The sequence below is a fragment of the Bombus impatiens genome, unplaced genomic scaffold (genome assembly GCF_000188095.3).
Source record: "Bombus impatiens unplaced genomic scaffold, BIMP_2.2 scf_0319, whole genome shotgun sequence".
Lineage (NCBI taxonomy): Eukaryota > Metazoa > Arthropoda > Insecta > Hymenoptera > Apidae > Bombus > Bombus impatiens.
In genome coordinates, this window is record NT_176738.1 from 140,718 (window position 1) to 156,587 (window position 15,870).

General features: G+C 35.5%; 2 protein-coding genes across 3 annotated transcripts; both read left to right on the forward strand.

Annotated features, from left to right (window-relative positions):
• The first annotated feature begins 642 nt into the window (after window positions 1-642).
• LOC100743670 lies at window positions 643-4,321 on the forward strand. Of its 2 annotated transcripts, XM_024367398.2 has the most exons (7): window positions 643-827; window positions 1,399-1,644; window positions 1,728-1,982; window positions 2,050-2,207; window positions 2,383-2,546; window positions 2,613-2,755; window positions 4,160-4,321. In XM_024367398.2, the coding sequence occupies exons 1-7, from the start codon at window positions 825-827 to the stop codon at window positions 4,289-4,291; spliced, it is 1,101 nt and encodes a 366-aa protein (XP_024223166.1). In that variant the 5' UTR covers window positions 643-824; the 3' UTR covers window positions 4,292-4,321. The 2 variants fall into 2 exon arrangements, with proteins under 2 accessions (XP_024223166.1, XP_024223165.1); XM_024367397.2 differs by lacking the exon at window positions 643-827 and having other exon boundaries at window positions 1,241-1,644.
• Window positions 4,322-5,046: 725 nt separating this feature from the next.
• Window positions 5,047-6,396, forward strand: LOC105680724. Its single transcript, XM_024367399.2, has 3 exons — window positions 5,047-5,365; window positions 5,797-5,896; window positions 5,974-6,396. Exons 1-3 carry the CDS (start codon window positions 5,073-5,075, stop codon window positions 6,292-6,294), a joined length of 714 nt encoding a protein of 237 aa, XP_024223167.1. The 5' UTR covers window positions 5,047-5,072; the 3' UTR covers window positions 6,295-6,396.
• The last annotated feature ends 9,474 nt before the right edge of the window (window positions 6,397-15,870 follow it).

Genomic DNA, 15,870 nt, shown 5'->3' on the forward strand with positions numbered 1-15,870 from the left:
AGAAACCTGTTGAAAACTTAAAGAATTCGACGAACATATAGATCAAATGTTAAAATGGTTCGCAAGAATCTCTCGAAGATCATGAAAGAATGTATGGTTGATGCTGCTTTGCACTTGAATGATGTAATTCCGATCCTCAGCGGGGTGCTCTTCTAACGTGTTCGCAATAAAGTCGATCTGTGATGTCTTTGAAGCCTAATCTCCTTTGCAAATGAATGAAAAAATACACTGCGGTCGACTACTCTGATTTTCCGCGGCGACAATCTTGTTAACTTTTTGTCACGATCATTGTGAACCGGCGGTGCGATCCGAGGACCCTTAAGGCCCTCTTCACAATGCAATTATGCGGGTCTACGAGCCGTTTCGTAAGATTTCAGGGCGACTGATTCTCTCGAGCAGTTTGTATTATGGTAAACGAGCCGTTTAAAAGTCGTTTCTTCGTGTGACTCGATCAACTTTTTTGTGTTTCTCAAACCACACGTGAAAAGGTGTTCTTCCGTGAAACGGACTATCTGTAACGAATTCAACAAGATTTATAAAGGCCCAAGTGGATCGATTTTATCGACAGTGGATTTTAAACGAACGTTCGATTTCTTGCGCACGAATAAATCGCCAAACAGATGACGCTGTCGTCATCTTGGAAATACGATTTATGCACATATAACCACAAATCATGAAAAATTATTACAAGTATCTATCATCACTTTACAAAACAGATGGACAATAATGGCACGATAAAGCAAATTATAAACGATAAAATTACAATTCATCCCATAATTGATGGCAGAATGTATTAAACAGAAGGAGAAAAGACTACATCGTGGATGGTACGTAACCTAATTAACACTTTACGCGATTTCGCTTTCTTATAAGGAGCCAATCTTCTTTCTACCTATGACCATAAATTTGTGCATGTACGATTAAACGTATTGGTGCATATAGTGTCGAGACGAGTTAATACTTTGTATAGTCAAATGTGTTTAAAACTATTTGCAGTACGGAGTTAGTCGTCGTTCGCTCAGTGTTGCTCGATATGCGTATACACGGTAATGAGTACGTTCGCTGGATATTAATCGTTATAAGATTGCTCGATATTAATTCGTTATAAGAATGCTCCATACTCACTGATTGTCTTAACGATCGTGTTCGTTTATTTATACTGGTCGGGGGAGTACCGGAAAGTCTAAATCCAACTTCTGTTGACGGTCGCACGTATTGTTTTGCCCGGATTGTTTATTTATCGTTACGTTTTGTACGTCAAGACGGTGTCAATGTCCCGAGGCAAAACAACAACACGAGTCGCTGTCGATTCGCATCGTCCTCTGACTCATGTGCTGCTACAAATTTAATCGAGTAAAGAGTAACGCGATTAGTGCAATTGTGATTGTTGGTTATCAGGAATCAAAACGAGGATGCTGCGCGCCTACTTTCTCTTCGATTTCCCCTTCGGCCGGTAATGAACCACAGAGCAATCGTTATCAGGCGATCAAACCAGTAACAGAATGCTGCAGCTTGAGGAAGTGTAAGTACGCGAAATCACAAGTAGAGACGGAATTTTGCAACACACAAAGATTGCTCGACAGGATTCGACACTTGAAGCAAAGTATTCAGGAGCTAGAATGTGCTCAGCAACAAATTAGACCAGTAAAATGATCTTAATAACTAAAATTAAGATACACTTTGTCTTGTTAGCGAGAATGGTAATTATATCGATATTTGTTTAATAGAGAGTTAATGAGAAGAAAGATGCTCCTTGTCAAACGCAAGATTCATTAGGATCGGATGTAAATGATTTTCGAGAAATTTTAGACAATTGTATCAAAGAAATGACGAAGCTGAAAAGATTTTTCGATGACGAAAATTTCTGGTGGAAGATATTCAAGAAACGAAATTTCAACTGTTGCGAACAGAAATTACCACACTTGCATGGTTACTTAGATGGAACTATGGTTACTTTGAAGATATTGGAGGAAAAGATCGAAGTATAAAATTCTTATATACTATACAATTTTTAAATAAATACGCATGTACAATTTATTCTGATTTTAGCCGAACGATGGTTTCATTACTTCGACACCGGTAAAATCAGGTTCTTCGTCACATTCGGCTAAACCGTCTACTCAGAAAAGAAAGTATAGGGAGCAAGACGGAGATGAGGTCGAGGGACGTCCTAGAAAATATGTAGATGCGTCCGTAAATACCGAAAGGTAAAGAAATATGTTTCCGGACTCCTTCGTGGTTTTATAAATTAATATTATAATTTTTTTTAAATATTATAACATTAAAAAGAGTCATTTTTTATTTTTCTGCCACATACATTGATCATCATTTTTACTCTTCAAATCTATTCTATCTAAACTTACTGTAAATTTATCTTTTCAGAATTGACGATTCTTATCAAGATGGAAATCCTGTCATTTATAAAAAACATCAAGACAATCCAGGAAGTTCGAAAGCAAAGAAAGAGGATGCAGAGGTTTACCAAGAGCAACATGATTCAGGGGAACCACAAACGTCGAAAGATAATCACGTGGCTGATACTACAAGTAAATTTTCAGAGAAATACGAATTTATAGTTGAATAAAATATTTATCATCGAATTTTTGGTTTAGTGAGATTATCTAGAAATTGGTATACTAAGAATGCCATGGATGTTGGAAATATGGAGAGACCATCGGTTACATTTAACAGCGAGAATATGGCGAAAAGATCAATTATTGCTGCTGATATCAGCACATCGATGGATATACTACCGGTATTATTATATACAGTACTGTACATGTAAATAGAAAAATCGTTACTCATAAATTCAGCTAATCGCAGTATGCAAAATTTTATTTCTGTTCCTTTTTTTTCTATAATATAGAATTTATAAAAATATTTAGTCGTTATAAATGTACAGGGTATCTCAGTTAAATCAATCGCCTCGAATATCTTTTGAGGTATGCGTTGTATGAAAAAATTGTTTACAAAAGTTTCATAGTTTGGAGGGGCATATTATGCGGTGCGTGTATCTTTTTTATAGGTGAAGGCGTTCCAGAGATTTCAAAATCAACTTTATTATTTTAAATGGAATGCTATATTTCTTGCGTCAAAATATGGGAGAATGCTGAATTTTGAATAAAAAAATATTGACTTTTATTAATCCTAAACCTAATAGTTGACGATTTGTTTTTGGGAAGTTTACTCTGTGTGCCTAATATCAGGTTGCAGATTGAATATCACGCAAGATTTTCGTAAAAGAGCGGTGTTTACGTAACGATGCTTATCAGTACTATAGATTTTACCTCTTCGCACTCATTTAACTCCATTAACTGCTGTGTAGTGTTGTAGATGTTGGAGATGATATCAATTGACATTAATACAATGATGAAATCTATTAACCAAACAGAAAATCGCAACCTGAAGAGTATCCACACCAATCGTAATGCATGCTTCGCGAATTCGTTCTTTCATATTCTCTGATATCGTTGTTGGTTCACGGTATACTATATTTTTTAACGTCCCCTACAAAAAGTAGTCTAGCGGCTTTAAATCTGGCGAACGTGGCGGCCACAGAAATTCTTCATCGCAGCTAATCCAACAATTGAGAAATTTGTCTGCCCAGCATTTGCCTTGTCACATGTGCGTGATGTGCAGGGCAAGATATAAGCACCGCCGCTTTACGGAAATCTTGGATGATATTTAATCTGCAACTTGATATTAGTTACACAAAGTAATCTTGCCAGAAACAAAGCGAAATTAATCGTCAACTATTAGCTTCAGGATTAATAAAGGTCAATACTTTTTTTATTCAGAATTCAACAGTCTCCCATATTTTCACATAAAAAAATAGAGCATTCCATTTAAAATAACAAAGTTGACCTTGAAATCTTCACCTATAAAAAAGATACGTGCACCGCATAGTATACTGCTCCACACGATGAAACTTTTGTATAAATATTTTTTCATACAGCGCATACTTTAGAAGTTATTCTACGTGATCAAGTTAAGTTAGCTTATACATCCTATAGAATAGTTTTCAAATTTTCATTTCGAATAATTACAAACTATATCGATTAAATCGAATTTGATGCAACAACTTTTCCTATTTATATGTTTGCCGTTGTATATTAATTGTTAAAAATTGTTTATAAATTCGAAGAACAATTTATTTCAGAACACTCAACATAAGACTATAAAACCTTCGATTAAAGGCTTAAAGAACGTAATGGAAAGAAACTTTTCAGTCAGAAATTCCTTTACGAAAGAGCAGAAAGGAAAGATTAAGAGACAACAAGGAAACCATTAACATGAAAGACGTATATGAAAGTTGACGTTCGCATGTTTAAATGGCGCCACCCTCCTAAATCAGACGAACACTCGTTTTACTTTGATGGACAAATTTTAGTCTGTCGTTTTTTCGATTTCTCCTTTATCGCAACATGCTGCTGTTTTTAACTACCCGTCTCATTGGATAATTTGTGCCGCAAGCTCTTCGAAAACCTCCGAAACATTCGAAAAATATGGAGGAAAATGCGAACGAGGTTAATGAAGGACGAGGTTAGAGTATCGATATTTCTTACGAAATTTGACAGATTCAACTAATGGGGCGGCATTAATTAATGATAAATATAAAACCATATTACCGAAAGCTCTTTCCGGTTATTTTTTTTGAGTATTGAATTAATGTTTAACTGTAATGTTTAAAGGATCATGACAGAGTCATCATAATAGCAAGGTGCTCAGCTCCTTCACACGATGAAGACTTGAAAGTAGGCACCAAAACCATGCTGATCTTACGCGAATGGGCGGTACTGCGAATTCCGTATTCGACTTCGATTAGTTCCTGTGAAAGCACATATTCCGCTGAAGTTGAAGACCCCTAAAAAAATTAAAATATTCAACGATATTGAAAAAATCAAAGATCATAACAACTCACCAGATTAAAAAATTCTATAGGCATATCAATATTGAAATTCGTGAGAAATCTTGAAATTGAAACGCGTCAAAACTTCATGGAGTGTCCAAGATCAATCTTGAAGTGAAAGAAACGAGATTAACACTGTGGTAAAGGGAGAAAATGGAAAGATATGCATAAAGAATCTGTGGTCGACATCGGAATAGGGAATAAAAAAGGGATACTGAAGATGAAGAACAACGAACACGAACCGGCTACAGAGAACGAAATAAATAACTATCAATCGATGCCTTCCGGTGCTCCCAAGAACATAGAACAATTGTCGGACGTAGAACCAGCAGGGTGTTATACGGATCGACGTCGTAAGAATGTGAGAGATTTTAGGACGAAATTTAGGCCGCCATTTTTTCGACGAGGGTGCTCGAAACATTGTACGGGATACAGAAAGGATTTGGACACCTCTAGGTAATTGACGCTATTTCTGTTTCTGTTTTGTTTTTAACATTAGAATTATAGTCAAAATAGTTAGGTATAAGGATAATTTTTCACAGAAGTTTTCTAGATTTACAATGACGAATGATATTTTGGTAAATTATATGAATAAAAGTTTGTTTTTCTTTCGTTACTATTAAGTTTTGTATTTTGGTAGCTTTCGTAAAAACTCGATAAAAATGACAGTGTATCCCTGAGGATTTAAATGAATTTTTCTAAAACATATAAAGAAAAACTTGCTTTTCTTCTTCTGCTAATATACGTTTTCGTATCCTCTGCTTTCCGATTTCTTTAATACAGTTTAATTATATTTTAGATTTAGGCTTCAATAGTCCTAATAGTAGTTCTAGTACTAATTGTTAGGAATTTAGAAAAGTTGTAAGCTGAACTAAGCGTTGCTTCAGTTTCGAATTGACAGTGTGCAAGTCGGTAAAAAAGAATAATTTGGCGCACAGGATAAAAAGAAGCAAGAGGAAGTTCCAGCAATTTTCAAACCAAGTAAAAGTGAGAATAAAACAATTTTAATAATACCCGTATGTTAGAATCGATTTGATGTGATGCACAGACTGTTATACTTGTAGAAAAGAACTACGGAGTCTGCAAAGAAAATAAGAAAAGTGTACAGGGACTTTGCTGCAAGGAGAGTAATGGGGTTCAACTGCGATTTAAACAAGTGCCCGAGCACCATAATAGAGTGCAGCACGACTTCCTGCACGGAACCTACTATGCTCTTCAACAAGTTTCACAAACTGAGGGATCCTGAGAAAATGACAAGGGACCAGGAAGAGGAATATGACAGCATATATAGTCCGACAATTCACGCAGGAGCGACGGATCACGAATTCAAGGTGCTGAAGGATCAATCTGTGGGAACAAGCGTTGACAAAGAAACGAGCACTTAAAGGCCGCACCGATGTTTTAATTTCGTCCTATCGTAATACGTCTTTATTTCTCCTTACTCTACATATTCTACGAATAAAAAAAAGAACGATAAATATAAGAGTGAAAAAATCCACAAAAACTGCAAAATGAAGGAAACTATATAATAATTTACACTAAAAGTATGTGTTCTTTTTTTAACTCTCTCTTTAGCTCTTAATTAATCTTTCAGATTACTTGGTGTTTTATACATTAAATCTGTAACCTTTTGTAACATCTCAGACTTGAGTTACCGTAGCTAAAACAGGATATGGAGATGTTTAATATTTTTGGCTGCTCTTCAAGCCTGCGAAGTCTTATCGAAATAGGTGGCGGATCATTTACGACCATTTCTTGTTAATTCTTTCACTAAAATAAAAAACTGTAATCAATAGCAATTCATTGCCTCATCTACAAGAAGAAATATTTTATACAGGATTAATTAGCAATCTAAATTAAAAGCAGAACATAAAGAACTACTTCGAAGCTGACTTTAAAACATTCGATATCAAACACCTAATCTATAAAAGACGTAACAAGAGTACGGCAAGTCTGTATTAATGAAGTGGCACTCAGTCTATAGCATCGTTTCCGGCCTTCCTCACCTCTTAACTCTTCTGCCATTCGTCGTCCATTAGGTATTTAGTCTGGCATAATAAGCGATCGTCCCAGGGGATCGGGTAATCAGCGGGGAATCAATTTGTCGACGGAAAACCGGCGAGATTGACGAGCGAGATAATCATGGATCAGGAGTCGAGGAATATCTGAGCAAGTTGCGGCGAACATTTCGGACGTCTGCTCGATGATTCGATAATAATGAATTTATAATTCGTCCTCTTGATTATCTGGTCTCTCGGATCGTAGCTGCGATAGCTGAGCAAATTCCATTCTTGACTCATCACTGGACTACGGATTTTTATGGGAATTTATATTCTTGAGAATATATTTAAAAATGTAGAACCTGGACAGGAGATTGTTTTATCTAGCAAGTATTACAGCAAGTGCTATACTTTCGATATATTATACATTTTTGCATTTTGTGCAATTTTGTACTTTCAAATTTCTTATAAATTCATAAAAATCCACTGAGATACTTTTCCTTTATGCTAAAAATCGTTTTAAGTCGTTACAAGCTGTTTATTCGATTGAAACGAGGAAAATGAGATTAAAATATAAAAAATTCGAGAATCGCAGCAGAGTTGAAGCTGTGGCGGTCGGTGAGCTCCTTAGTTACGTGGGCGCTAAGGTGCAATATATCACCAGGTCCGTATTCACCAGGCAAATCGACTTTTATTGCTTTATAGCTGTTGTAAGCCGGCCACGGCGCGGCGCACGTGTAATCTGAATGTAAGGAGCTCGTTATTACCGCGGGACCATTCACGACGCGACTTCTTAACGATGGACAGCACGTCGTAATGGCCGGTTTGAGTCTGACCGCAGGATTAACTGTCGCAAGCTGACGACGTTATCGTCCCTTCTTTTCTCTTTTCTTCTTAGTTTTCATTCTTTTATTTCGTCGTCGTTGTTATTCACTGTGTTCCACGGTTGTGGAGAAACAACCAGAACGACGTGTAAATGGACTCGTGGAGAGATTGATACGCGTTGAATTTAATTATGAGACAGATAGAAAAGGTAACCAGCTGGTGGTGATTATGTCATGGGTAAACTTTATTTTTAAATAAACAAACACATCACTTTTTCTAGATTTATGCGTACCATTCCGTGCCATAATCAATCGATCATTATTGTACTTAACGTTTGGGACTTTGTTCAAACTGAAATACTCCTGCTCAAACTCTTAGGTTTTTGAAATGTGCTTTAGAATTGTCAATAATTATAGAATTCGCAATAATTATTTTATTTTCATACTTTATACGACAGGAAAGTATACTATTGTACTATATAGTAATGTATATTCAACAACTTTATATTAAAAGTGCGTAGCATTTAAAATGTATATAATCCACACTACATATTGAAGTTTTTTCAAAAATAGGAGATGTCATAACAGCAGAAATCTGTTAAATCGTCATTTTTCTAATTATACGCTACTTTACAACAGCGATTTATGGATAAAAGTGTACGTAATACTAAACGCAAGAAACGTATCAACGAGATAGTGTTAAGGCGCTAGGAAAAAACAAGCAGCGCCCAACGAAACGAGAGTCGCTCAACGCCTTTACATTCTCTCGTTCACTCGTTCGTTTCTTTCTCCGCTGTGTCTGTGGCGAGCTGTCAACGTTCGACCGCTCAATCCGCGTGATTAACTTTCGACAGACCCTGTCGAGGACAATTTTCCACGATCGTAAGTTCATTTAGCAGCACCCTCCTCTGGTACGCGTATCACGAACAAACACGAACGCAGAAGGATCGAGTGTAGCACGAATGGCGTGTTTTCCTTATTGGCTGATTGAATAATACATGGAACCGAATGGTATTAGAGCGACGGTGCGCGACACGCGATGCCCATGACGCCTGTCATGTCGTGCAGGTCATGTGTCATGGTTTTGACGAGTTGTTTAGCCCGGCCGATTTATCGATCAGGATGCAGCTCTCCGCGTACGATCTGCTCTTCTGTATTTCTCTTTCGCCCTACTCCAATGATTAATAACGCCGGTCGAGATAAGAGGCAGATTGGATTTATGGGAAATTATCTTGACCTATGAATTATATTTCACGGGAATATTATAGGTTTTCAGACTGGTCATCGAAATCGAATTACATCTTTTTAGGTTCATTATTTTATTTTATGGATTATTAGATATTGAGATAGATTAAAAGAAGGGTTATCTAACGAAAGAAACGAACATTGAAATTGATTATCGAATATCTGAGAAACTCGTTCATCGAACAGTAGTCAGTGTCCTGTGTAGTGGTATATTCGAGATGAGGATCCTGAAATTGAATTTGTTGTAAATATAATTGAAGATTTCGTTAATGGATACAAACTGGGATTAAGAATCAGCCAAGTATCTTAGTTAATAATCTGTACGGTGAATATATGTTAAGATGGCTATAAGAAAATACCCAAGTGATTTAACCCGTTAATTTATGGTATGGAGCATAATAAGATTTTTTGATGTATTATGAATCAATGTGTAAATTTTGAAGGAATTCTGGGAAATAGAGAAGTGAAAAGTAAAAATAGTCTTTATTACCTATTCGAGATTCACTTTCAACGCTCTGTCGTGGTGTCAATTTTACTTAATTATTCGAATGTTCTAATGGTGTCGTCTCCATCTACATAACCGTGTCTCTTGACGCGGTACGAATCAATTTGTAAATTTTGTGTAAATTCTGTTGAGATTTTATCTCGGAATAGAAAGAGGCAATGCGTGAATGAATGTATACTAGAAATATATTTAAGTAAGTTTAAGTATATGTTATTAAATAGGTTTTGGAATTTGATATTTATTGATTCACACAGATTCAGTTTTTACGTTCACCACCATGTACAGCCATATGAACACACCGGATACACTAAGATAATTAACACGTGGCCAACACCTAAGACAAAGGAGCGTCGTTAGAAGTCGTACCAACTTAGCATGTAGGAACTAGTGATCATACCAACTTAATATTTTCCTCAACTGTGTAAGTATTAGGTTGTTCGAAAAGTGTCTTTCTTTTACAGACCCGTCTTTTACAACGATGCATCTTTATAGGAACATGAAACCTAATCTGTCGAATGTTGTGATATTTATTTTGATAGAACAAAATGGATCATACGTAATTCGATAAAATAATATAAAACGGAAAATGTTGTGCATCCATTATTTCCTTATAAAACGAAAGAAACTTTTTAAACGACCTAATACAATGTGTATGCTAGTCCAGAACTGCACTCTGGCAGTGTTACTTTACAAAAGAGCCTGAAGCCATGGGCCTATGAGTATTTATATGTCGGAGATGAAAGAACATCGGAGCCTTTCCTTTGGAATTTTTGAGAAAATCCCTAATACTTTAATCCAGACTTTTTATTATAGCTGTACTTAAATAATAAAACTTAGAAGTACTTGTTTATGATTTAATCCGATTATGTTTGCCCGAGATTTTTGACGGTAGGCTTGGACTCGAAGTGACACATCTGGTCGCTAAACGTAGCCACGGTCACGGGATGCACGTTTTAACCTAACAGAAGTATAGAGTAGTTGTATAGCTCTCCTTAAAAAATATAGTTGACCCGAGGAGTACGGAGAGGTACAGAGAAGAGTACATAAGTGGAGCGCCACTTGTACTGTGGGCAAGTAAGATGAATTCTACTTGTGGACGAGTAAATTGAGTTACACTTAAACTGTGGACAAGTAAGTTGAGTTCGACTTGGACTTTGGAAGAAGGCGCATTTGCTATCCCATTGAGCGTGTATTCGTTATTGAACCTAAAATTATTGTCACTAGCATCTGAAGGGTCTAATCACCACGGCTAATTGTCAAATTCTGTAATAACCATATTTGTACCGTTAACTATCATCTATATTGTATAAGAACAATGGCTAATCCAAATGAAGGTTCGTTAAACGCCCCAATGGTAACTCGACATATATAATTACGAAAAATTTGCCTGTATGTACCCCGTTGCACCAACTGTGCAAGGTGTGTTCCTAAAAAAAGCTACGAGTCTGACAGGTCCTTCAAGTTCATTGAGGCTTCGAGGACTAAGAAAACTAAACATTAGAGAAGATGCAGAGTTTTTCTAGAAGTGAGAATTATTTCAACAAATTCAAAAGAATATCTAAACAAAGACTAACAAAGGAGGGAATCCTGTCAATACAAAAAGATTCACTAACACCTCCGATCCCCGTATCAACGTATAATTCTCAGTTTGATGTGAAACTCGTGACCGTAGTTTTCGTACGAATCTCTGGCCGGTTCATCGCAAATTTACAAGCAGCAGAACAAGGAAGGTGATGTCTTGACACGGAGCAAGTTGGCCGCGGCATAAATCACAATGAAACGCACGGCTCATTATACTTGCAGGCACTCGTGTAATTGCTACGGGCGTGTCCACGCGTATTTACTCGCCAGATCCGACGTTTCGGCGCTCGCCAACTCGCGCGACCGACTTGTCTGCATCGTCTGTCTTTTTCTCCCCAGACAACGACGTCGTGTCCAATTCAGTGCTTTTCGTAGAGCGGAAATACCCGGCCGGATATAGGCGTGACGCGTACCCTGTCCTTAAATACAGCCCCGAGCTACACCTATTTATTTGTAACAATTGTACTCACCACGACGATCATGTTGTTCCTAAGTATCTGTTAAGATTATCAACAATCGTTGAACAGAGTTTGAAGTGTTCAATATTAAAATTGTTCAATATTCGGAGGGTGAGAATGTTTGCATATAGCATAGTGAGTGCCTCGTAGCTTGACGAATATTTTTAATACTTTTAAGTATGCCATTTTTGTAGTATGAAGTTTACGACTATGGAATTTAGAATTTTTTTTTATTATTATTTAATTTGTACTTTACAATTTGTCCAGCTGGACATTTGATAAATTTTTCTAATTTAATTGCTAAATAACATGTGGATGGTTACCCCCAACGGGATACAATCTTCGAGTTTGGCTATTTTATTAGGTTGTTCGAAAAGTTTCTTTAGTTTTATGAAGAAGTCATAAACGTACAACGTTTTTTTGTTTTATATTATTTTGTCGAATTACGTACGATGCATTTTGTTCTGTTGAGATAAACATCGTGACATTTCACAGACTTGGTTTCACGTTTGTGCGAAGGTGCACTGTTGTAAAAAACACGTTTGCGAAAGAAAGATACTTTTCGGACAATATTTCTTTAGTGAGGAAAGACATTTTTCGGACAACCTAATATTTCTTTAGTAAGGTTTAGTAAGACACAACAGAAGACAGAGAAGTTAGAGTATATTTTGTATGTTTTGAAAAAAAAAAAAAACAAAAATTGGCATGACCTTTTTTATTTACAAATCCAGCAATTACTTGAAGCGATCTAATGGCAAAAATATACCTATTTATACAATGAGACAGCGATTCCGATGTTGCTTGGATTTCTTGACCATGATCTTTACTCGAATTAGCCTAAACGTAAATAAAACTCGCGATCATGGCTTCTGTTGCGGTTTTCACCAACGATATTTACGATCCTGTGGAGAAATAGAGTACCAGAACGAAATGCAAACAGAAGAGGGTGAAACGAATCCTCGAGCTACCTGCGGTGAAAACTGACCCGGCATCGAGCTTTGCGTTCATACAAATTACTCTTTAAAGTAACTGCTACTAATTTTTCATTCACAAACTTTTTAACTGTTTGAAATCGATCCAATTGTTGAAGCCATATACAATATGAATTCTGAAATATACCTGTTCTTGTTTATAGTAGATAAAACTTTTTTATGAACTCATTAGGGAATATAGAGTTTATATATTGTAACTAGAATTATATCTAATAATTCACTAATTTTCCCCAATACGCATTGTCTTTCATTCACATAATAGGATTTGAAAAGGCTGCTGCAATAAATGCTAATGAATGCCAATAAATATGCAATTATAATTAGATTAAATCACTTTTTGAAAGGTGCTAAATTCATAGTCAGTTAATATTCATGGTAATAAACGTAGACCATAAAACTCTTCGGTATAAAACCTATACATTAGCTTTTCTCTTCTAACTACAACTTAAATATCGTAACGTGTTCTCAGTGCTACAAGTCCTTCAATACACGTCGAGGTAAGCATTAACTAAAATTTCGTTTCTACAAACAGAATTCAGAGAAACGCAGTCCTATTGTAATCTCAATTCACGGCGCATAATATTTAAACAGTTGTCAAAAGACAAAGTAACCGTGTTGTTTCGATGGTTCCCAATAAATTAGGGTCAAGTTACGTTCACCCTGCAGGTTTACTACCCTCGTGAAACTGAAACTAGTGGGATCAGTTACAAAACAATGGAAGGTGAATTGTATCCGGGGCAAATTGCCTACTGAGAAAGAAGAGCGGCCACCCGCAGTCTTTTACACTAAAGTTCCACAATTTTCATGCTTTTCCTTCATTCTTTCGCTTCCTCTTTCATCCGCGTCTTGTGCAAATGAAGCGTCACGAGGGTTAAATGGCGGTCAGAGTTTAACCGATACTCTGTCCATTGGATTCGTTATGGATCGTTACTCAATGTTCACAAGAGACAAGTGGACTTTTCAGGCTGTTCGAACTTGAATTTCTTAAAACTTAACACACTGGCTGCTATTGGCGCATACGTTGGTTTATGTAAGTCTCTGCTTGGAGAGTGAGAGCTGGGTCAATTCTGACTGATATAGATTTCTGATATTTATAATTAAACCGCGGATTTTTTATACAAATTCATATTTTTGCGAATATAACTAAAGAAATGAAATCTAATCAGAGGCTTGTCTCGTTCGTTGAATATTGTAATGAGTGCTATACTTTGGATATTTTCTTTATTTTTCTGTATTATATGCATTACTTGCATTTTTCTTGTTTTAAATTTGCTGCTTTAAATAAACGCAAAAACGCAGATGTCTGCGGAGTCTACTTATTATTATTCTATCAAACTATTTCAATGATTTTATTTTTTAAGTAAATTTATTTATTAGAAAATCGCAATACGTAAATATAGATTCTATTAAAAATTATATAACAATATTATTCCATTGTAGCGGTACATGAGCTACAGGACAATTCAAATCATGTTGTTGTTTTGTCTCGGAGTAGCAATGTCGTTAGGATACGCACAATGTATTAATAAATAAACTCTGAGCAAAACAATGTCGCAGCTACGTGCAACCATCGAAGGAAGACGAATTTGAATTTTTCGACTCTCCCCCGACCTGTATAAATAAACGGAAGCAACTGAAAAAAGTACAGTTATCAGCGATTATATTTAGCGATTATACACTGTCTTAACGAATCCGTTAGTACGAACGTCTTTCTGTACTTATTTATTTAACATTTTAAATATATTTGACGGTTTCAACAACGAGCAATCTCGTCTAATAAATCTCACGATCAACCATCCCCTACACATTTATGGGAAATTTCAAAGGGCAAGATTGCACAGAATACATGCTAATATGTAGAATATTATACGTCAGTGAAACAAATTTCTACTGAAGCTCCGTTTTTAAAATTATCTTCATAAAGCTATAAATTGGCTTAAATATTCGCAATCTAATCACCATACGCAACGCGATTAACAATATCCATTTGCCACTAACATTGAAAATATCTATTATATGTATACTTTCATATTTGGCATCAGGAATTGTAAAACATCTTGATAAGGAAATAATTATCTGTCTCCACACAATCTCCATCGATCTCTACACAAGTCCTGTACACCATTATAAAAATAAATGTATGGAGGTTGGCAAGGGGGAGGGGGTTGGAAAGCCTTTTGAGTCGACTCTTCGATATATCAAAATAAAAAATTTCACGCTTCCGATAATAATGATCCAGTGTTTGCTGGCTGAGGGTTAACGGTTAAGTAATACTGACTCAACTATTCAATTTGTATAATATTTCGATAGCAGCGAATATTTGATATGTTACTGGCACCGGGTCGACGATTTGTTATGCAATTTGTTGTGCGTATTTTTATTCAAAGGTACCTAAAGATTATTACAAAGTTGTATTGATTAGGAATTTCGAAATCGTATTTCCACGCCTTAGCTATGTAAAGAGTCGCTGTTTTCTATTAAATTCCTCTGCTACGGGAAACATAGAAATATTTCAATTAGAAATATTTCATAACGTGGAGGATTTACGGCGCATAGTTTTGCTAATTCAATAGGATAGAAATAACGCAATCTAAGATATTGATTTTAATAAGTGGGATATTTGAGATTCTATTCAACATTTAAATTTTTTCTTTATTTTATTAACATATCATTTATTGTTATTTTAATAAAAAATTACAATTTAACAACTTTATGTCATTAAATAGAAAAATGACACGTTGACTAAGTAACGGATTTTATATATCTTGCATGCAACGTTGAAGTGTTGTTGCTTTTTTCAATGCGACATACATATTACACATTAGACAGATTATGTTATATCTAGTATTAAGAAAAAATGTTTATGAATATATCTATAAGATGATAAGAGTACAAGAGTTAGAATAAGAAAGAATATCTATGAAAGAACAAAACTGCTTAAATATTTTATACTGCAATTCATTCGTTAGATTTTTATTGCAATATTAAACATATTACAAATTGTAAATGTATGTGGTTAAACACTTTAGGAATCCTGGCATTATCAGTCAGCAGAAATGCTCATGTTTTAATAGGCTTCAAAATAATATAATTTTGTTCTTAGTTTCTTAAAATTCTGATTTTACCTTAATTTAAGCTACCCACATTTCATTTAGTTGATTGGGAACAAACTTTTAAAATGTCGATGAACAACATTCAGAAACTCTGATGTTATTATTACAATTACAAAGCTTTCTCCTTAGCATTCCAGCCTTACCCCAATCTCCTGTACTTTCCATTTTATTTTGATTATGAACGATTTTCTTATGCGTTAACATTAGATTTACTAAATTTTATTCTTATTGTCAGTTTTCCAA

Coding starts and splice junctions, on each gene's coding strand:
- LOC100743670 (XM_024367397.2), top strand. CDS start 1,330: ATGTGCTGCTACAAATTTAATCGAGTAAAGAGTAACGCGATTAGTGCA. Junction 2,208..2,382: donor GCGTCCGTAAATACCGAAAG/GTAAAGAAATAT, acceptor TTATCTTTTCAG/AATTGACGATTCTTATCAAG. Junction 2,547..2,612: donor TCACGTGGCTGATACTACAA/GTAAATTTTCAG, acceptor TTTTTGGTTTAG/TGAGATTATCTAGAAATTGG.
- LOC105680724 (XM_024367399.2), top strand. CDS start 5,073: ATGCATAAAGAATCTGTGGTCGACATCGGAATAGGGAATAAAAAAGGG. Junction 5,366..5,796: donor AAGGATTTGGACACCTCTAG/GTAATTGACGCT, acceptor GCGTTGCTTCAG/TTTCGAATTGACAGTGTGCA. Junction 5,897..5,973: donor AATTTTCAAACCAAGTAAAA/GTGAGAATAAAA, acceptor TTATACTTGTAG/AAAAGAACTACGGAGTCTGC.